Raw genomic sequence first — 24,308 nt, 5'->3', positions numbered from 1 at the left:
TCAATGTCTCCGCTAGGATTCTGTCACAGTGGTCATTGTCTACTTCAATGTCTCCGCTAGGATTCTGTCACAGTGGTCATTATCTAATTCAAGAAATTCTCTAGTCGAGAGGTTTATTTCGGCTGGTATTTAACCACAGTTACAACATCAAGCGTTTAAACAAAGAGGATACAGAATTTCTCCAGTCTGTAATATTTTTTAGACAAACATTTGATTAATTCTCGGTTTCGTTCATCAATATTAATCAAGAATACACACTGTGTATGTCTGCAGTGATATGTTATGGAGCTTACACACTCATCGGGAAGGGAATGAAGGGAAGGGCTTAGCCTAAAGGCTTATAGACACAGAATATAATTGAACTTTTAAAATGGCATTATACAAACCACCCATGTTGTTTAATGAAAACGAAACTCTATTGACCGATGTCAGACAGTAGACTCGTGATGCAATGAATAAGTACTATTCTACATTATCATTTGTTTACATAGGAAGAAAATGTCGGAATATTTTTCCTACCGTGCTTAACTGTGCTTTAGGGATATCTCTTAGACGTGGAATGGCAGTCACATATATTTATCGGTAAATGTAAACCTACCATCAAAGATAATTTACACGTCTACCGACATAAAGCACAGCATTCGCCCATCTAACACAACTATCTCATATTCCCTGCTATATAGGGTCAATACACAAAGGATGCTGGGATGATCGACATTTTGTCCTTAGCAACGATATCATCAAATCATTACATCTTAGCAACAATGGTCGCCATTTCTAAAACGTGTGATGTGTACTGATCATCGCTGGTTCCTGACTTCATGCTAAACATGTGCCAGGTCTTTAAAAGAAAAGGTCAGGTATAGATTTGCCAAATATGATAATGTACAAAATAAATGTACTTATACATCTCTAACTTGTGTATAAAATTATCATTATTAGGATTTTGATGAAGGGGACCAATTAAAGCGAATAGAAGTTACTGTCATTCATATATATAATCATACATGTTATGTAGCTACTGGTTCGTACAATTCAAAGATAAAGATTGATTGGTCGTCAAATCAGAGAGAGCGACAGTCTAACAAAGCAAGGTCTCAACAAACGCTAGAAAGTGGATAAAATGGACTAAGGAATGGGGGGAAAATATAGAGAATCAGAAAAACGCGACTCCATTTTCAAGAGGGTGCCAACACACGGTCTGGTTATCGGTACCAGAAATCACTCAAAGAAATATTAAGTAATTTCTCGAGTGTAGACTTGCCTGGTGTGTTCTCAGCATGAACTTTGAAACATAAATAACTTTAACATAAATGCATAAAGCACTGCCAATACACAATATTATAAGGACAAGCCTTACAGCATAATACACTACATATACCTTTGTTTACTTTCACACGGCGAGTCGGCTTTGAAGTCACGTGATGCTAATCAAACTGACCTACCAAAAACCAAACTGTTATTGTAAACACATATTAGGAGTACGTCCGGGGATTTCAAGTGGCAAAGATCGTTGGCCTATATACACTAGACAGGTTCTTAAAACTTTCCCCATGGAGTGTTCTGTGTAAATCTCAAGTGGGCGCTATATAACCCCATTTCTACTGTCATATAAATCTCACCATGAATTTATTTTATAAAGTGTAGTATCAAACTAAAAATAAATTATTATTATTTAACATTATTATTCAACGTGCTTTCAATAAATCAATTGATCGAGAGTCGAATATTTTTATTTATATTTCATTGGGATTAGAAACAGTGAAATTGAAAAACAAATTATAGTTGATGAGACTTAAATTTGATTCGAATATAAATTTTTGATTCGCGAAGTTAAATAGACCAATATATAATGATAAGATATAATTTATGTCGTATAAAGCCCTAGATTTCCCCTTTAAGGCTTGGGAGCTATTGAAACGAGGCTACATGATTGGTCGCTATGGTAACGAGTTTAGAGGATTACTTGCCAAGGGAACGTCACTGGAAGAGTGGTTGACATGAAAACGAAGGAGGGAATTGGAATTTTGAAGACCATTTGTCAACAAGCATTATTGGGAATTCCGCGTAATTATCGTTAATTACACTTAATCATGTACCATGTCCCCTCTTGATTAACCCGTCAGTGTGGTATATGTTCAGTGGAAAGAAAAATCGCAAAAAAATCATTTTATTTCATTCATTTATTTACAGACTTAAGAAAATTGACTACAAAAATATATCAGACATTCAATGTGATAAATACTAGCAATAACTTGTGAAATCTTACAAAATTACTTACATGTTTTACATGTAAAGATATTTTATGACCAGTCTCTACAGAACATATCCAGCCATTCAATAAACCTTTACTTATTCCTCATTGCAGTCAGATGATTTAAAAGTTTTTTTTAAAGTAATGTAAATTTCGTTTTGCTTGGGAGAGAGTTGTTTATAAAAGGCCGATGTATGATGTATGCATAGAACAAAAATATGATAAAAACTTTGTCGGTTTTGTATAAAACACCAATGCTCGTCATTCCATCGCTGGTTTTACACATAGTTCGTACGCAATGTTAACAAACAATTCAAGGATCCCGGAGTTATCTCCCTCCAATCAAACAAAATGCCATTTTGCGTGAGAGGTCTCCTAAGGAGTCGTTTGTGAAACAAAGTGAGATTTCCTTCATCAACAGAAGATAAAAAAAATCCTTCATTATGAAAAAGCGTGAAAATAAACTTTACAAATTGATTTTTACTTTCTCCACTTAAGGATTACGTTATTGGAGGATTTTCTTTTATTTGTTTTTACAGTATTAGAGAATTGGAACTTCGACACAGAAGGAACCTGAAAACAGTTACGAACACGTGGATACTGAGTAGAATTCCGAACAGATGGAAACTGAGTAGAATTCCGAACAGATGAAACTGAGTAGAATTCCGAACAGATGGATACTGAGTAAAATTCCGAACAGATGAAACTGAGTAGAATTCCGAACAGATGGATACTGAGTAAAATTCCGAACAGATGAAACTGAGTAGAATTCCGAACAGATGGAAACTGAGTAGAATTCCGAACAGATGAAACTGAGTAGAATTCCGAACAGATGGATACTGAGAAGAATTCCGAACAGATGAAACTGAGTAGAATTCCGAACAGATGGAAACTGAGTAGAATTCCGAACAGATGGAAACTGAGTAGAATTCCGAACAGATGGAAACTGAGTAGAAATCCGAACAGATGGAAACTGAGTAGAATTCCGAACAGATGGAAACTGAGTAGAATTCCGAACAGATGGATACTGAGTAGAATTCCGAACAGATGAAACTGAGTAGAATTCCGAACAGATGGAAACTGAGTAGAATTCCGAACAGATGGAAACTGAGTAGAATTCCGAACAGATGGAAACTGAGTAGAATTCCGAACAGATGGATACTGAGTAGAATTCCGAACAGATGAAACTGAGTAGAATTCCGAACAGATGGAAACTGAGTAGAATTCCGAACAGATGGATACTGAGTAGAATTCCGAACAGATGGAAACTGTTGAGTTGTGAGAGTTGAGATACTAAAAACCATTTTGTTTGTAATCTCTCCTTGAAATCATGTGTTGTTTGGTTGTGATACTAAAACCATGTTGTGATAATCTCTCCTTCAAGAAACCATTTGTTGGTAGGTTGTTATACTGAAACCATTTTGTTTGTAATCTCTCCTTCTAAAAACCACGTGTTGTTAGGTTTTGATACTGAAACCATGTTGTTGATAATATCTCCTTGAAACCATGTGTTGTTAGGTTGTGATACTGAAACCATATAGGCTGACTGTATGAACTGATTGCACTACTAAATGTAAGTAAATATTGATTGTGACACTTCATACAATATTTCTTTCATTAACCTGTATTGTAGTATAGTTTTCTCTCAGATAATACTGTTAAAGCCCCCATCATACTGTATAATGTAACTGGATATTTGACATTTTCATTATTTTCTACAAAAAAACTGAATAGAATTTGAGGAAAGCGCTTCTCTCTTTCTGTTGTCTATATATACAGCTCAACAGCAAGCTGTCTACTGTCTGCAGTGTTCTCTTCTGATCATTCTACGGATATTGTCGCCGTCTTTCGTCTCTCTTTAACCGACCCGACCGGTACACGACATAGCACAACAGTGGAAATTGATCTTCAGAAAACCACATAGATTAATCAAAATAATTTGTCGAATTTTAAATTCCAATACAAATGAAACTTCGATGTCGACATAATTTTTAATTGGTCATAATCATTTAATATAGATAATCAATGCACTGTTTGATCCAGTGTTTAGTTACAAGTGTAAAATCTATTTCATATTATTGAAATCTAACGCCCGTTATAAATGTTATAAAAAGACAATAACGGTCCAATAAAGAAGGTTCTGTAATACGAACAGACGATACTCGTTGTAAGTCGTAATGGCAGACCTGCGAGTACCCCACGAATGTATAGATAACAGACTTAATGCGCCTCCTAGGGTAAATGGTAAAGAAGAAAATTACTGGTTTAACCCAGACGTATTTTATACCATCAAGTGAACGAAATCCTTACACACGACCATCACCTTTATATCGGCATTTTCATTTTCATAAGTCAAAAAATGGCGGATGAAAAATGTTGATAAGTGGTTATGGAATAAGGCATTCTTGTCCGATACAGAAATCAAAGTGTTTTTGATATACTCAACAATAAAAACTTCATGGTTTTGTTTGCCAGCTACACGGCTCTCACTTTGAGGACACGCCAATATGTACACTTGAAAGAGTTTTTATATGCGATTTTCAAAGACAACAATATATTTTATATTTACATACTATAAAATTTTCTCCAATTTTATTTTTAACATACCAATCTCTTGTTCTATATTAAGTAACATTGAAATAGGAAGGTTAAAGGACTTTGATTGTGAATAAAAAATAAGGGAAAAAATGAATAAAATGATGATAATAATAACAAACAAGAAGGTGTTGTTTCCTGTATTTTAGGACATAGTCTAAATTATAGCGTTACTAATTTCATTTCTAGGGAAAAGGGACATTTCCATGGTCTTCTCTAAAGCGCTATATACAATACATATGTAGATTTAATTTCTCTCTCGTACAGAGCAACACAAAACACCTGCTGTGTGGAATTTTTAAACCTTAATCCAGAGAAACTCTCTGATAGCTGGAGATGTGTTAATTAAAATACCCAACACCAGTTAACTACCAATGATATCACCGGATTTAAATTAGGACTTAAATCTGACCTTCTGTCAGGTCATGTCGATACACTCCAGTTGGCGTAGATTTTTTCAACTCCCCAGAGATATGTAGATAAAAAGCAGGGCTAAACTTTCATATACCGTCATAATTACGAGATCCAGCTAACAGTTGATAATGGACGGGTGTCGGAGAATTATACTGACGGAGTTATTACTAGTAGTCACTGTAATTACACTACCAATACAATCAGCCATTAAAAACGACATAGACAGACGGGTAGATACTACAAAGAAAGAGAACAGAGAATATTATAATGCAGGTAGAGTGCTGAGAGTATCTCGTCAGTACAATCGTCCAGGGACACTTTCGCTAGCAGAGGTAAGTCTTTTATAACTAATTCAATATTGGTTAATAAATACTCATATATTTTGTGCCAAACATTGCTTACTTCGAATATCAACCATGATTGCTGTTAACACTATTTGAATTCAAACCGGTTCATTTTTGTGAATTTTCTCGACATTTTGTGTGTATATGAATCGCTCCCAGCAATAATTGTAACAAGTCTAAATATGTGTATAGCTTTTTGCGCGCAAAATGTAAAACAGATATATATGTCAGAAAAGAAAAGGTTTGATTGTTGTAATTTTATCATTTTTTCTCGTATTTTGATATAACAATAACTCCATCCACCTGCAAATTTATTAAAAATTTTGTTTTAACGCATTCAATCTAAATTTTCGTTCCTTTCTAGGATTGTTTTAGATAAGTACATGGTTATGGTGTATTTCAATAGAGTTTTCTTATTTGTATTTTGCTCCATGAAACCATGAAGATAAACGGAGACTATTGCAATTGTATACAAGATCAAAACACATGCTGCACAAAACAACAGGCACATGATGTAATGTAATGATACAGGTTAAATCATAGTACGTTGTTTTGTAGTAATGGAAAATATAGCTGTTCTGTTTGTTCAATAAAGAAACGATAATATTTGATTGTATCGATGCATTGTCTTTCTATTTGTTATATGTAAGTTATATATATAATTTAGTAAGTAATATCGACGGTATGTTCCAATATTCGTTCTGGATCTTCTATATATAGGATCTATTAAGTAATATCGACGATATGTTCCAATATTCGTTCTGGATCTTATATATATAGGATCTATTAAGTAATATCGACGGTATGTTCCAATATTCGTTCTGGATCTTCTATATATAGGATCTATTAAGTAATATCGACGGCATGGTCCAATATTCGTTCTGGATCTTCTATATATATAATTTAGTAAGTAATATCGACGGTATGTTCCAATATTCGTTCTGGATCTTCTATATATATAATTTAGTAAGTAATATCGACGGTATGTTCCAATATTCGTTCTGGATCTTCTATATATATAATTTAGTAAGTAATATCGACGGTATGTTCCAATATTCGTTCTGGATCTTCTATATATAGGATCTATTAAGTAATATCGACGGTATGTTCCAATATTCGTTCTGGATCTTCTATATATAGGATCTATTAAGTAATATCGACGGTATGTTCCAATATTCGTTCTGGATCTTCTATATATAGAATATATTAAGTAATATCGACGGTATGTTCTATATATAGGATCTATTAAGTAATATCGACGGTATGTTCCAATATTCGTTCTGGATCTTCTATATATAGAATATATTAAGTAATATCGACTGTTTGGTTCGATATAGGTTCTGGATCTTCTATCTATGGAATCTAGTAAATAATATCGACGATAAAGTTCAATATTGATACTGGATCCTTACAAACAAATGTTCGTTGGATGCATGTTACTGGAATAGATATATGATCAATGAAGTAATAACGACAGTGCGGAGAAAGGAACTGTCAAATTTTCGAGGCAATTTGCCCCTTTATCAAAACCGATTAAAAACAAATTGGCTTGAAATTTCTGGGTTGACCTTGTTTTGTTACGTTACTGAGTCCATACACTAGGACACACAAGACACAAGATAGTCACTGCTTGCATTTAGTAAAAAAAAAACATTCAGATAACTATTGTAAATGTTTAAAACTTAGATACTATCAAATATTATAGGGAAAAAGTCACTTAAAATTCCAACAGTTAATAAAATTTTTATATTCCCATCCGTGCTTGATAAATTTTATAAATGTAGGTTTTAGTGTGAAAAAGTATTGACGTTAAGAGCTTACTAACTCGATAGAGTGTCGTGATTAACCTGCCACGCAATTAAACAGTTATCACATTGTATTTATTGTCAATCAATAAATGATGTGACATCTGAGGAATATATATATCTGCAGAACATTCATTGTTTGTATCTATTTATTTGTTAAAAGGAAATCTTCGAAAGTACCGACATTTCTAAATTCAGCATTCAAAAATACGAAATTACTTGAAATGCGTTTGGACTTGCGTACATTGTAGTCTCTGCGACCAATTACAGTGAACACGTTAATATCGACCCCTTAATTAAATCAGATATCAGATCATGTTTCTTTTTCTTTATTTGGTTTTTCTTGAGTTATTCTCCTAACCGTGTAGTATACTTCTTATATTGGCTGCATGTGGTAAACACACCTTAACCACCAGGGTTCTAAGTTATCTCTAGTGAAAGCAGCATGTTGTGTGTCATCACACCTATAACTCCAACCAGAGATCTGACTCTAGGTTTTGTGGTCGTTTAATTTGTGAGTAACCACAAACTTTATCAACGAGTTCATAATTCTAAACAAAGACTGAAAGAAATCAGTAATATACCGAGTAAAGTCAAATACAAAAACAGAGAATTCTGGCATGTCAATAAAATAAATACCAACAACTCCATGGCTCTATGAATAAAACAGATATACAGAAAATTCAGTGTAGAGCAATTTAGGGACATATCTTAAATAACTCGTTGGAATCTTTCTACAGATTCTTTGAAGACACAATTTTAGCTCTTGTCACTTTTAAGGGTCATCTCACAATGTGGTCATTAACATTTGAACTCACGGCAGCTTTTAACACAACTTCTTGTTGCGGGTAACCTCTCACATATTGATGCTGTATAATAATAAAGGGTTTTATCGTAATCGCAGCTGTACTTTTCTGTATCAGACTTAAATATCAGAAGGATCCAGGTCAACCACAAACAAGATGACATATCTAGTGATTAATGCCGTACAACACCCGCTACTCGACCCTCTGGGACTAAACTGTTATAGGATACTGTTGAGACTATTTAATTAACCGTAGAATGTCTGTTTAACTACCAAGATGTAAAGCAGGTTAGTGCAATAGTGTAGAAATATTTCAACTACACAAGCCTTGTTGTTTACCTTATTTTTTTTTTATCTCTAAATGTTGTATTTCAATACACTTCCTCTTGTGTTTTTATTTCTAGACATATTTTAATGTTTACTTTCTTTATATACATCATATACATATCAGATATAAAAACAAATACTCTCCTTTATTCAGCATATAAATAATATCGATAAGTTTCCTTTAATTTTAATCGATTTGAACAGACTATGAATGTCCTAACGGTTTTGCTGTTACTGCCACAGTTTTTGTTTCGACAGCGTAACATAGGACATGACAATTTATTTACAGAACATTATGATCCTATGTGACCCTAAAGATGTAGTTGTGATTACCGTGTTTTCCATTTGCATTTGAGAGCGTGCCATGAGATTCGAATATCAACGAACAGTCCACTACGATCCAAACGGTTTTGTTAATACTGCCACAGTTTTCGTTTTGAGAGCGCATCATCAGGTGCGGATTTCGGCAGACTGTGAAGATAAGCCACATCATTGAGCTCTTTGTTATTAAGATGATTTAAACATCCGGACTTCCTCCCTTTGGCCATGTAGCGTTAACGAAGGTCATGCAAGTCAAACAGTGCAGGGCTAAACGGACGATCAGATAACAACTGTGTGTTACAATGGATTCTTTTTATAAGTCGTAAAGCAAGATCATATATCGACCTGTTGTTTATTTAGAGTAAAGTGACAAGCTGTCAATAACTTCTAGTAAATAGAACAAGTTATCAGATCACCGACCCGGGGAAAATATTCTCACGCTTACCTTCGAAAAAAAAAAATAGTCACTGTTTATAAAAAAAAAGAAAACATCATTAACGATTTCTTTGTTAATGTTTCTGTTGGAAATCACAGAAATCAAATTTGTATACGAAGATCACACAATGAAAATATTTGAGGATATAGTTTGTAGTAAATAATGCAGATAAACCATACTCCGATGTACACCGAATAGTTATATAACTACAGTATCCGAGGTACACCGAATAGTTATATAACTACAGTATCCTAGGTACACCGAACGAACATGAAATGCGCCACACTTAGGAACACTTGTCCTGTATCTCGGAATCTGTAAATCATAAGTGCTTTTCAACCGTTTAATAAAATATGATTAACAGAAATGTTGAAATCTCGTCAGATTTAAAATTAATTTACCATGAGGCCATTCACTGGAGCTTCCTAACACGTACAATCGACTTCCTCGTACTGGCGAGATACAGGTACGAAAAAGGGAAATATGTTTTCGATAATGAACACCACATGCGCTGATGAAACTGACACCTGCCATGTTTTAATACCATATTTCCTCGTCACTCTTCATCGTCAGCAAGGACGTTATTACCATCTGCTTAATGAACAGATGTAGTTATTCTGCAGACACAAGTGCGTTCGTCTGCTGTAGAATCTATCATAGTGATAAGTATTCCATGTCTCTTTCATTGAGATGTACCGAGTAAGTCCAAACGTGTATATTGTAACAAAATTACGAAATGGGAGTGAGTAAAAAACATTCTGATGTCACACTCGAACACGGTCGCTCATATTAACTGACCGAGTTCAATAATCACTCCATGGATAAGTTTTGTTACCACCAGAAAGATCTTATCATCAGCAAATATGAAAAATATGAAAGCGCTACCTCTTAAGGAGCAATAGTTATGGGCAATATTAAACTGCACAACAAACAAATAACACAAAAACAATATGCCCACGATCTTTCGATCTGGAGTATAAAAATGGGAAACATCTTGTATGCTTGTTGGATATTAATGGGTTCAAAGATGGTGAAAGTGTGGGGATTTAGAACTACAGAGTGGGATTGGAAATGAATTGTAATATTAGCATTTGTAGACTACAGTATTGACTAATTCTATCGAACTGTTCTAAAATGAAACTCGGGAAACTTCATCTAAAACTTAAGAATAAAATATATACATTCTGTCATTTCTGTTTTTAAAACGTGCACAGGTTAATAAATGTAACAGAATGGATCAGTATCCTTATCAATTAGTAAATAAATTGTCATGTTTGTATATCATAATCATACAAGTTTAAACAGCAGCTTAAACGTATTGTTGACTTAATAAAGTTTAATTCTGTTGCAGAATTATCTTATAAGATATGGTTACCTAGACAACCTAAGACACATTCATAGAAGGGAGAGACATCAGGCAATTCAGTAAGTACTTTTAAAATTGGTTTTAAAACTATCTACCAAGAAAGCTAATACCGAGAAGGAGTATAAACAGAATATGTAACATTATCTTCAGGTAAGGTTTACAGAAAAGTGGTATTTTTTCAGCGGAATGTAGTCAAAGAGCTACAGTGCTTTGTAGTGTTAACTATCGGTATCCATTGATGTAAATTACGAAGTGCAAGTCAGAATGTGTCAGGACATTAACGATATGTTAATATCGTAGTACTGACTATGTACCATTAGTCAGTAATTAATCGCTGTATATAAAGTCCAAGAAAATGGTATCAACAGAGAATATTCAGAGTATTATAGTTAAGGGTAAGTGGTTAATATGACACGTTATTTTATTTAATATATTAATATATGATTTTATGAATAAAAGATTAAACGAATGCATAATCAAATGAAAAAATGATGATGAAAGGAAAGAAGGAAGGAAGGAAGAAAGGAAAGTAATGTAATATGAATAATATATTTATATATATGATTGAATGAATTATTGGTGAAGTAAGGGGAATGAGAGCCCTCCTGCGTGAGGACAGTATTTGTTAGCAGACGGAACGCGGGGTCTAAACCCTAGATTGCCCTCCAACGAAACTGGTTCTGGGGCATTAATAATAAGAAGAAAAAATATGCGTCATTCATAAATTTCATTGATGACATACATACTTTTTTGTATTTGAAGATTCATCAAAGTTCCTTCTCAACTAAACTTGGCTAGAGCAATGTAAACAACAAAGAAATATCAGTCTGATGCATTAAATAAAGTTCCAGACCAAGTGTAATAGAAAGAATCAGATAAGCTGGTTTTTTAGGAATAGAAAACTTGTTTTTTTAACTTCTCCATTCTCCCTTGTCAATGAGGAAACACAATTATATTAAGTTCTAATGGTGTTTGTTATCTTCAAGGCGAAAGGCAGCATACGGTGAACAGCAACCTTTATTCAAAGTCTTCAGGGCGTTCAAACATTTACTTGGAATTCATGCGTTTAGCTGATCTGACGTTACACTAATAACCATCAAGTATGGATTAAGAATCAAATATCTAAAATATATAACAGGGTTGTAGCTAAATGAATAATTTCATCTTTGTAAGCACTTTTCCCGAAGAAAATAAAAGCTTGAGAACTTTAAAGATAGGTCAGGTCAGCGCCTTGTCGGAGGTTAAGTATCCGCTAATAGGTCAGCGCCTTTTCGGAGGTTAAGTATCCGCCAATAGGTCAGCGCCTTGTCGGAGGTTAAGTATCCGCCAATAGGTCAGCGCCTTGTCGGAGGTTAAGTATCCGCCAATAGGTCAGCGCCTTTTCGGAGGTTAGGTATCCGCCAATAGGTCACCGCCTTGTCGGAGGTTAAGTATCCGCCAATGATTTATAAGTCTGTTAGGATTTATCGTACATTTTATGGAACAGCGTCTATATTGATATTAAAAACATGTGGTAAATTCTATCAACCGTGATCCCTTTTTTACCTGTAATGTTCTCCAGGCCATCTGAGGTTAACGCTATATCACTACCATACTTCTCATCTAAGATCACAGAGATATATATCTCCATAAAGATAGCTGCCACATACTACGGGGAGTCTTCTTAATGGTCACAAGTAATTTTTGTATAATGGATGTACTATGTAAGCTTACATTACACAAATGAGAGTCGATATTGTGAATTTTTGAGAATGTGAACGATATCTATATTAGCTCGCTAATACTGTGTAACAACAACAACAACAACAATGACATACATTTTAGAATATATATATTGTATACGTTAACTCTATTTACACAGTATATTCTTCATAGGGAAAATACAACTTGAGAATAGATTTAAATGATGATGTTCTTCACTTCATTTACTCTGATTTTGTTGTGTAATGTCAAGGTCATTCCAGCATTATAATGGGTTGCGCGAGACTGGAAAGTTGAATCGCAGGACAGTACATAAAATGGAGGAGCCTCGCTGTGGACTTCCGGATGACGTTCATCCTGTGGTGAACTCGAGAAAGAAAAGACAGACATCGTATGGTATCGTATCTAACCTTTCTTGAGAGCTGACAATTATGGTTATTCACAGTGAAATCCTTAATTTTCTTGGGGGATTTATTTTCGCTGATTTCGTGGGTAATCCACAAATTTATAAGTCAACGAACTACTAAAATAAGTACCAGTAACTTTATATAGCTGTATATATCCATGAAATAAAAAATAAAAAAAAACACCAAAAACAAGAAAATATGGCCGCGGGAAAATATATGCTTAAATAGTAACAATAAAATCACGCAGCTACTTTTTTATCCAAGGAAGATTTAGCATCAATTGTTTTATGTCCTTACTTATTATTCAGGTCGAGGCTGGAAACAGAATGTCATCACGTGGCGGACAATATCATACTCAAGGAAAATGCCGATTTACAAGCAGTGGTAAGTCACAGCTAGTGTGTAGAACAAAGTTGATTTTGGACAAATGTAACCGACATTTGCAAATATTTCGGAATTGAACTGTTTATAACACTGTTATAGCTCAATAAACACAAGAAAATACCAACATGTCAACATAATCATAATCCAAACTCAAATTTCATAAAACTAGGGCAAAACAACAGCAAATGAAAGACTTACACCGAGACCAATGCAACCGTACAAAGAGAATAAAACAAGGTGTCCCGATGTCACCCACCGTGTTAACCTTGCTCAATCAAAGTTAGTAATGTAACGTTCTCAGATGAGAGTAATGTATACAATAATGGAACCAACAGGCAAACTATCGAGCATCAAACACGTCTAGCTAAAAATGACACAAAGAAGTAGAATATTTATTAAGGAGATCATTTTGAATATTCATAAACATGATTAATAATACTTTTCTCTTCCTGACACTTTTCTTTTCTCTTCTGACAGGAAGACATTTAGAATCGCGTTTCAGACGTGGGCACGTGTTATACCAAAACGTTTCAAGTTTTCATTAGAAAATCCGGATATCCTGATAAAGTTTGCACGGGGTATCCATGGTGACGGTTACTACAACGGATTTGACGGAAAAGGTAAAATGTTATATATCAAAAGTATTTTTATCCAAAATGTTAAGCAAACACTTAATAGTGATTTTTGAAAACGTTAAATTGTCTGCTAGATTTCAATAGCAATATAGATGATAACACGGTTATTAAGACAAAAGTTAAATGTATGTTTAGTACATTTTATATACCAAAAATACAGTATACTAATGTAGAACAATTTTAAGTAATTCCAAACTCAAATCAAGAGCATATATTTGCATTTGGGTTTTTGAAGACCATTGGACTGATATTGATATGTCATTCATACTCGTATGAATGACACTGATGCACGGTACTTAACGTAAAATGGTTTATTTGCCAACAGTTCTTTGTAGCTCACATAATAGATTGTAGATACAAGGAGAGATATATGTTTGTTTACATATACCCTTGGTTTATGTGGATTCTTGTTTGCTCAGAAAGCAAAAGCTTAATTGTCAGTCCAAATAAATAAACATGCTAAAATGACACCTCGCTGCCAGATTTATATAAGGAACGTGAGGAATACTACGGTATCAAAGGCTGGAGACAGTTTCTGAAATTAGTGTAAAATTTCAATGCAGACTACACAATGATTATGATTCCCTCGCAATGAATGTTGGAGGGGATATAGATATGTTTTTGTACATAGTATTTATCATGGTCAGCTCTCTAGCGGTGACATTTCTGTGATCAAACTTCGCAGACTCATAACATAACTATTATGTCTTGACGGGAATCAAATTTCAGGGTTCTGGAGTCAAGGTCAAGGTCACTGTTTCTGTTTTTAGAAAATACTTGTTAGTATTCTGGTGATTTCATTTCCTGAGGAATTTCAATAAAAAATCATTGAGTTGTAAAGAACTGTAGAAAATCCACCTGTGTAGTCATTCAATGGTCCTTGTCAATCCTTTAGTGTGTTTATTCCTTTGTCCTCGTCAATCCTTTAGTGTGTTTATTCCTTGGTCCTCGTCAATCCTTTAGTGTGTTTATTCCTTGGTCCTTGTCAATCCTTTAGTGTGTTTATTCCTTGGTCCTCGTCAATCCTTTAGTGTGTTTATTCCTTGGTCCTAGTCAATCCTTTAGTGTGTTTATTCCTTGGTCCTTGTCAATCCTTTAGTGTGTTTATTCCTTGGTCCTTGTCAAACCTTTAGTGTGTTTATTCCTTGGTCCTTGTCAATCCTTTAGTGTGTTTATTCCTTGGTCCTTGTCAATCCTTTAGTGTGTTTATTCCTTGGTCCTTGTCAATCCTTTAGTGTGTTTATTCCTTGGTCCTTGTCAATCCTTTAGTGTGTTTATTCCTTGGTCCTAGTCAATCCTTTAGTGTCCTAGTCAATCCTTTAGTGTGTTTATTCCTTGGTCCTTGTTAAACCTTTAGTGTATTTATTCCTTGGTCCTTGTTAAACCTTTAGTGTGTTTATTCCTTGGTCCTTGTCAATCCTTTAGTGTGTTTATTCCTTGGTCCTTGTTAAACCTTTAGTGTGTTTATTCCTTGGACCTAGTACAACCTCTAGTGTGGTCATTCCTTGGTCCTTGTCAAACCTCTTGTGTGGCCATTCCTTGGTCCTTGTCAAACCTCCATTTAGGTCACTCCTTGGTCCAAGTTAAACCTGTAGTGAGGTCATTCCTTGATTCTTGTCAATCCTTTGGTATGTTTATTTCTTGGACCATGCCAAACCTCTAACGTGGTCATTCCTTGGTCTTTCTCAAATATCTAGTTTGGTCCTTGTCATGCCTCTAGTGTGATCATTCCTTGGTTCTTTTCAAGCTTCTAGTGTGGTCGTTCCTTTGTCCTTGTCATACCTCTATTGTTGTCAATCCTTTGTCCTTGTTAAACCTCGATTTAGGTTATTCCTTGGTCCTTGTGAAAACATGTAATGTGTTTATTCATTTGTCCTTGACAAAACCTCAAGTGTATAATTCCTTGGTCCTAGTCAATCCTCTAGTGTGTTCATTCCTTGGTCCTTGTCAATCCTCTAGTGTGGTCATTCCTTGGTCCTAGTCAATCCTCTAGTGTGTTCATTCCTTGGTACTAGTCAATCCTCTAGCGTGGTCATTCCTTGGTCCTTGTCAAATCTCCTGTTTGGTATTTACTTGGTCCTTGTCAAATCTCCTGTTTGGTAATTCCTTGGTCCTTGTCAAATCTCCTGTTTGGTAATTCCTTGGTCCTTGTCAAATCTCCTGTTTGGTAATTCCTTGGTCCTTGTCACATCTCCTGTTTGGTAATTCCTTGGTCCTTGTCACATCTCCTGTTTGGTAATTCCTTGGTCCTTGTCAAATCTCCTGTTTGGTAATTCCTTGGTCCTTGTCAAATCTCCTGTGTGGTCATATCCTGGAGTTTGATTAAACTTCAGACAATTGACTTTTTTCTTTATCGCCCTTAAGTCAGTGTGGATCTATTAGGGATTGGTATTGCTTGCGATGCCTTGCTTCTGTGTGTATTTAGTGAAAATGTCTAATTATCAAAACGGTATGAATTCACATGTTTTAGCTTCAGTTTCATGTCCCGTATCGAAAGATCAGGTATATATTGCTTTTGTGCTGTCTATCTGTCTGTCTGTTTGTCTGTATGTATGTTTGTTTTCAGCTTTAACCTTGCCCAAAGCCATTGCTTCGTAAGATGTATGGCTTTCATGTTTGGTCTGTGTGTTCCTTAGGACAAGACCTTTCTGGTAGTAGCAACATTTTCGACCATGACATTCGATCTGCATTTGAAAGCTTTGGCCTAATCTATTGCATAATAAAGTCATAAGTGTTTCACAAAGTGTGCATGCAATTAACACAATATGCCTTAACGGTATAGGTTTGATATCCCACTTCAGAATTTATTTGCAACCCGGGGAATATTGTTTGATTGACACCTCTTGGTTTTTTTTTCAGGAATGACGTTGGCGCATGCTTTCCGACCCGGGAACCAACCCCTGTCCGGTGATACTCACTTCGACGATGACGAAGACTGGAGTCAGGAAGGAAAAGGAAACTCTACTCATCCCGACCTCCTTGCTGTCGCCACTCACGAGTTCGGACACGCCATCGGACTTGAACATTCCGCGGACTACGACAGTATCATGTCACCATTCTTTGCGGCCAGTCGGACGGAACTGACTGAGAGCGATATCAGAGCGGCTCAAACTATCTATGGTAAAATGGAAGTGACGATTCTAAGTGAAGAAGAGGGGCACCGTTGGATTCCCACTTTTGTTAATCATTGCACGGTTCAATTTATACATATAAACATGTACTTGTCTTTCAACGTCGTGTTTAATTGGTAAACTAAAAAGATTTGGCTATACTATGTCTAAATATAGATTTGCATTGAAATATGGTATTTACTTAATGTTTGTCGTTATGATGTCGGGATAATTTCAAATAGATGAAGTAGGAATCAAGTGCGCTTTTACTTTGGCCAATATAAACAATTTATCTGGCACAAACAAGTCTAGCAATCGGAATTCAAACCGAGTTATGTTTTTCTACAGTGAGCAACTACCTGTAGTGTCTGTATCATAGTTAATTATTGTTGTCAGGTTCAAAGCCACGGATTCAACCTAATTCAGTGACGATAAAAAACACAAACATCCTCACTGAAAACACAACACCCAAACCATGGTACCGCAACATACCTAGAACGACGACTGACTCACCGAGACGGCCGAGGCTCACGAAACTACCGCATTGCCAGGATGTAGACGCTACGTTTATCGGTTGGTATACACACAATAAATTGCAATATACACGTCTATGTATATTTGTCGCAAATAAAAAAAAAAAAAAAAAATACTAAAAAGCTCGAGTTCAGTGAAACTATGGCAAATTATGAATTAGTGCACATAGGATTATAGTACAGCCGAAAAAGTTTATTTTTTTACTGGTTATGTTATTAGAACTACTACTTTTTTGAAGACTACCTATTGTAAAAGAGTTATTTTCCTTGTTGTTTACAGGAAGCGACGGTTACGTAAGTGTCATAGCTAACGATACCTTATTCCAAAGCGACAGGAAGTCTGGATCCCGGAGGTCCTCAGCGTTGAGGTCAATTTATCCTCACGCGCCTATCCCGGTGGGAGCGGCAACTTACTTAAAAGGAAGGCTTTATTTATTTAAAGGTAAGACTCTAGAAAGAACATTGAACTTCATATTGAATCGCACACAATCATTCATTTTGCCTTCATTTTATCGAGTTTGAATCAAGATTCGATTTGCATGTCGCAATTTTCTTTGGTATTGTGGAACATATGTTTATGATTCTGTGTTGTTAAAAATTTGAATAATCCTGTGTGTTTATTCTTTAAGGTATTTTGTTTGTGGGAATTTTCACTTTGAAACTTTGTCCATAAGGTATATATATGTTTTACTAATATGTGCAGTGTCTTTTGAGTGTTGACGATAAGTTATGAGGTACGTATGTTTTGTGTCTTGTGTGTGTTGACGCCAAGCTATGAGGTACTTGTGTTTTGTGTCTTTTGTGTGTGTTGACGATAAGTTATGAGGTACGTATGTTTTGTGCCACTTGTGTGTTTTGACGCTAAGTTATGAGGTTCAGATGTTTTGTGTCTTTTGTGTGTGTTGACGCTAAGTTATGCGGTTCAGATGTTTTGTGCCTTTTGTGTGTGTTGACGCTAAGTTATGAGGTTCAGATGTTTTGTGTCTTTTGTGTGTGTTGACGATAAGTTATGAGGTACGTATGTTTTGTGTCTTGTGTGTGTTGACGCCAAGCTATGAGGTACTTTTGTTTTGTGTCTTTTGTGTGTGTTGACGCTAAGTTATGAGGTTCAGATGTTTTGTGTCTTTTGTGTGTGTTGACGATAAGTTATGAGGTACGTATGTTTTGTGCCACTTGTGTGTTTTGACGCTAAGTTATGAGGTTCAGATGTTTTGTGTCTTTTGTGTGTGTTGACGCTTAGTTATGAGGTTCAGATGTTTTGTGTCTTTTGTGTGTGTTGACGCTAAGTTATGAGGTTCAGATGTTTTGTGTCTTTTGTGTGTGTTGATGCATAGTTATGAGGTTCAGATGTTTTGTGTCTTTTGTGTGTGTTGACGCTAAGTTATGAGGTTCAGATGTTTTGTGTCTTTTGTGTGTGTTGACGCTTAGTTATGAGGTTCAGACGTTTTGTGTCTTTTGTGTGTGTTGACGCTTAGTTATGAGGCTCAGAAGTTTTGTGTCTTTTGTGTGTGTTGACGATAAGTTATGAGGTACGTATGTTTTGTGTCTTGTGTGTGTTGACGCCAAGCTATGAGGTACTTGTGTTTTGTGTCTTTTGTGTGTGTTGACGCTAAGTTATGAGGTTCAGATGTTTTGTGTCTTTTGTGCGTGTTGACGATAAGTTATGAGGTACGTATGTTTTGTGCCACTTGTGTGTTTTGACGCTAAGTTATGAGGTTCAGATGTTTTGTGTCTTTTGTGTGTGTTGACGCATAGTTATGAGGTTCAGATGTTTTGTGTCATTTGTGTGTGTTGACGCTTAGTTATGAGGTTCAGATGTTTTGTGTCTTTTGTGTGTGTTGACGCTTAGTTATGAGGTACGTATGTTTTGTGTCTTTTGTGTTTGTTGACGCTTAGTTATGAGGTTCAGATGTTTTGTGTCTTTTGTGTGTGTTGACGCTAAGTTATGAGGTTCAGATGTTTTGTGTCTTTTGTGTGTGTTGACGCTTAGTTTTGAGGTTCAGACGTTTTGTGTCTTTTGTGTGTGTTGACGCTTAGTTATGAGGTTCAGATGTTTTGTGTCTTGTGTGTGTTGACGCCAAGCTATGAGGTTCATATGTTCTGTGTCTTTTGTGTGTGTTGACGCTAAGTTATGAGGTTCAGACGTTTTGTGTCTTTTGTGTGTGTTGACGCTTAGTTATGAGGTTCAGATGTTTTGTGTCTTGTGTGTGCTGACGCCACGCTATGAGGTTCAGATGTTTTGTGTCTTTTGTGTGTGTTGACGCTAAGTTATGAGGTTCAGATGTTTTGTGTCTTTTGTGTGTGTTGACGCATAGTTATGAGGTTCAGATGTTTTGTGTCTTTTGTGTGTGTTGACGACTTTAACTTTGTTGTTTCGGTGTGTTGTAGCTTTGAAGTCACGTATCAATTATATGACAACTTTCACTGTTTTACTTTACACATGATATCATTTCTATCTAAATGAACAGGTAGCCACGTTTGGCGCTACACTAAACACAGATTGGATTACGGTTTCCCGAAGAAGATATCAACCCACGAGAAAGGCGAATATCCTCGAGCCGCGATAAAGATGGAAGGATACAGGAGTCGGCGGATATATCTTTTTGGTGTAAGTTTTGGTTCTTTTTTGACAGAGAGAAAAAAAACGAAATAACCCGATTGCTTACATTTAACTGGTTCAACCGTTTAAAACAGATGAATCGATGAATATGACAGGCACAAATTGGAATCAAAGTTTACCTCAGACCTATTCGGAATGAACAATTGGACATAGCGACTGAACATCACTTGTTTTCAGAATGTATTCATACATAAAACAAGTCGTTCATACAAAAGATTAACATGGCGCGTGGCATCTGTGAAGCAGACGACAGTTTTCCTGATCTCATTCCCGTTTTAGGAGTCGACGTGTAAATCTTTTTTTTTTCTTCTTATTTTGTCAGATCTTTGTCAATTTTGTGTTAGAATAATGATTCTGCTTATATGTCTGTATTTCTGTGCTCCCCGAATTTTTAGGGAACACATATAGTCGTCTTTTCCTCCGTATCCGGAGCATTACTTTGCTTACATTCAAACTAGGATGATGAAACTTGGTTATGGTAGTAATACATTTTACATAATTCAGGGCCCGAAACTCCTGTATCACACAGTTCCTTTAGTTAAAAAATTGTTTCCAATCATGATTTTTTTTTCTTTTTCTTTCTTTTTTTTTTGGAAAGCATTCATCACTTTCATCTTTACTCTTGTTTTCAAATATGATGAACAATTTGGTATTCACTGTTACTAATTGTCTTATATAAACTGAAGAAACAAATGATGTTTAAGTCGCTGTTTAAGGATGATATGCATATATTACAGAAAACGAAATTCTGGGAATGGAGTATACATAATGATGACGTCATAGGGCGTAAGCAGTACGACATCACCCAGTTCTGGAAAGGTGTGCCGAACTCCCCCAACACTGCCATCACCTGGACTGATAAGGCCATTTATTTCGTAAAGAATGACATGCAAGTGTTCTGACTTACCACTAATCATTATATGTATTTGTTTATATAAGAATAACTTCAAATAACACGCCAGATTAAGCATTAGCGCTTTTCATTCCTGAATCTTCATGATGCTTAATTAATTGCCCAGATACAGTGTCTGTGAAGTAATAAGAAGACTGATTATATGACGTCATAACTGAACGGGATATCATTACGTAGTTTATATGATTCTTAGACAATACTGTTTAGTTTGGGTTTAAAAGTTCTAATAAAATACATTCCTTTTCTTTCAATGGGATTCTCCGAATAGAATTTGTAGAAAGGAAAGATTTTAAATGTTTTCTTTCCGAAAATGTCTAAATGTTCACTTAGTTTTATTTTTCTGTATTCTGGAGAGATGAGGTGCTGTTGGTGGACTCGAATGCGTGCCCGTAGTGTTGTGCCAGTTTTTGCGATGTGATATTCGTCGCAACCGAGGCATAATATACAGTATATTAGGTGTTTAGATGAGCATGACACATACGCATTCACTGAGAATTTTATTCCTCTGAAGTGGTGTGTTTATCCTTCCACTATATATTCACAAGTACCGCACCGTTGGTATCCACATTCTGTTACATTATACCTGATCTGTTTATAGTTTGAACAAAACCTGGATTTACACAGGAGTCTTTTGGAAGTTGTTTGTTTGTCTTTTGCTGTTGATAAATTATTCTATAATTATATAAATAATTTCCCGTGTTATATAACGTATCCATCAACCAGATGTATTGTTTTATCATGTTTTAGGTTTTACAAAGTGAGCCAAAGAACAAGACGCCTTACAAGACGATTCCCGAAACATATGCCAGTACCCTGGATGAGAGATATATGTATATAAATCAACAAAGTGTTACAGACACTGCCTTTTACATTCGGTGAGAGATATTTAAATTAGGGTAAACGGGAATTGTTAATTGGATTCGACAATATAATAGACAATAGGATTAGAGCAAATCAGCTCGAAAAAAGGTAGACCGTCGCAGGCCAATACTACACAGGAAAGGGATTAAAGGTAGACCGCATCGGGTCAATACTAAACAGGGAGGGGATTAAACGTAGACCGCAGCGGGCCAGTACCAAACAGGGAGTGGATTAAAGGTAGACTGCCGCGGGCAAATACTAAACCGGGAGAGGATTAAAGGTAGATCGCAGCGGGGCAGAACTTAACAGGAAGTGGATTAAAGGTAGACCGCAGCGGGCAAATACTAAATCGGGAGAGGATTAAAAATAGACAGCAGCGGGCCAATACTAAACAGGGAGGGATTAAAGGTAGACCGCAGCGGACCAATACTAAACAGGGAGGGATTAAAGGTAGACAGCAGCGGGCCAACACTAAACAGGGAGGGATTAAAGGTAGACAGCAGCGGGCCAATACTAAACAGGGAGGGATTAAAGGTAGACAGCAGCGGGCCAATACTAAACAGGGAGGGATTAAAGGTAGACAGCAGCGGGCCAATACTAAACAGGGAGGGATTAAAGGTAGACAGCAGCGGGCCAACACTAAACAGGGAGGGATTAAAGGTAGACCGCAGCGGGCAAATACTAAACAGGATGGGATTAAAGGTAGACAGCAGCGGGCCAACACTAAACAGGGAGGGGATTAAAGGTAGACCGCAGCGGGCCAACACTAAACAGGGAGGGGATTAAAGGTAGACAGCAGCGGGCCAACACTAAACAGGGAGGGAATTAAAGGTAAACCGCAACGGGCCAACACTAAACAGGGTGGGAATTAAAGGTAGACCGCAACGGGCCAACACTAAACAGGGAGGGAATTAAAGGTAAACCGCAACGGGCCAACACTAAACAGGGTGGGAATTAAAGGTAGACCGCAACGGGCCAACACTAAACAGGGAGGGTGAGGGGACGGAAATCTCGCACACCCTTAACCTTACGGCCAACTGCTACACGGAGGAAAACCGAATCGACTCTAATACAATGCTACCGTCTTTTGCCATGTTTACTTCTTTACTATAATGATCTCATATATGTAGGATTATAGTACAACACTCAAAGCAGTTGGTCGTATCCTTACTATCCTGTACACTACGTACGTCAGTACCAGTACGTTCCACACTGGTCATTTGTCTGATGAAGGTGACTGTGTAGATCTCGTACACTACGTACGTCAGTACTAGTACGTTCCACACTGGTCATTTGTCTGATGAAGGTGACTGTGTAGATCTCGTACACTACGTACGTCAGTACTAGTACGTTCCACACTGGTTATTTGTCTGATGACGATGACCGTGTACACACTGTACGTCAGTATTTTCCACACTGGTTATTTGTCTGATGACGATGACCGTGTAGTTATCGAAACGTCATAATCTAATTTTCTACTGGTTGAGTTATTGAGTGATGACGTCACTCCTGCTGTTAATCTGATTCTAATTGTAGAATATGACGTAATTCTTTGCTATTTAGTAATGACATCACTGTTTATCTGTTTCTAAGCTTTTGATACCAGGTCACATCATGTGCACTTGTATGCGAGGTAGAGATGCTCGGAATGTGGACTATTGTGATCACGCATCACGATAATCGAATCCCATGATAGATGCCTCGTTATGATAATTGTCTGTTAAGCCCGATGTCTTTCATGTAGATAAATGTAATGATATATATACCTATATAAACTTATAAATATAAAAAATGGTATTTATATACTGCATTTTGTCACATAGTATTTCTAGAAATACTTATCTGAAGATATAACGGTCAAAATCGAAAAGCATTTTAGATAAGTATGTTGGAAATATTGAATATCTGAGAAAAATTGTCATCCATCCTTAGAATTTCTATAAATGGAACATAAATCTGCCCTTATGTTGTAAAGTACATTTTTAGTCAACATGAAGTGAAATGTAACCCCTGTATGTTAACTTAATAAAATTCCATATTTCTAGTTTTCCACAGAATTTGAATAATCTTTAGTATATTTCAAACTAACTTAATTAGATACCATTTGTTTTCTGTGTATATTATTGATAGTTATTGATAAGGCTTTTGTTAAATATTATTAAGTCTATAAAACCGTCCACATTGGACATCAAACTATTGATTAATTAATCTAATTATCTAAATAAATATACACTTTCTCGTTGACCAGTGAAGGTACGCGAAATATCGTTAGTTTACATGTCGTAGAACAAAGGAATATTGGCCAAGACGGTAAAAAGTATATGTAAAGTTTGTTTGGTTCATATATACATGTGAGTGAGATATTGATCGTCTCGGCACTGAACAATGTCGGACAACACAATAGGGACCGTAAGGTATCGCCGTATTTAGTCATACTAAATAGGCACATCATTATCATTCATGTCAACTAATGGTGT

The 24,308-nt window shown here is 36.0% G+C and overlaps 1 protein-coding gene across 1 annotated transcript; it reads left to right on the top strand.

Moving 5' to 3' along the window:
* Positions 1-12,685: 12,685 nt before the first annotated feature.
* Positions 12,686-20,959, top strand: LOC132558094 (matrix metalloproteinase-24-like). Its single transcript, XM_060222618.1, has 8 exons — positions 12,686-12,764; positions 13,084-13,159; positions 13,637-13,779; positions 16,654-16,914; positions 17,301-17,477; positions 17,718-17,879; positions 19,906-20,045; positions 20,795-20,959. Exons 1-8 carry the CDS (start codon positions 12,686-12,688, stop codon positions 20,957-20,959), a joined length of 1,203 nt encoding a protein of 400 aa, XP_060078601.1.
* The last annotated feature ends 3,349 nt before the right edge of the window (positions 20,960-24,308 follow it).

This window comes from Ylistrum balloti, unplaced genomic scaffold (genome assembly GCF_031769215.1).
Source record: "Ylistrum balloti isolate Yb309-2 unplaced genomic scaffold, AGI_CSIRO_Ybal_v1 Utg370754, whole genome shotgun sequence".
NCBI lineage: Eukaryota > Metazoa > Mollusca > Bivalvia > Pectinida > Pectinidae > Ylistrum > Ylistrum balloti.
The sequence above is the reverse complement of the archived record's forward strand: the minus strand, read 5'-3'. Positions and strand labels throughout refer to the sequence as shown.

Excerpts from the sequence above, each read along its gene's own strand:
- LOC132558094 (XM_060222618.1), top strand. The coding sequence starts at position 12,686 with ATGGAGGAGCCTCGCTGTGGACTTCCGGATGACGTTCATCCTGTGGTG. Across the intron at positions 12,765-13,083 it reads GAAAAGACAGACATCGTATG|GTCGAGGCTGGAAACAGAAT; the intron begins GTATCGTATCTA and ends CTTATTATTCAG. Across the intron at positions 16,915-17,300 it reads AGCGGCTCAAACTATCTATG|GTTCAAAGCCACGGATTCAA; the intron begins GTAAAATGGAAG and ends TATTGTTGTCAG.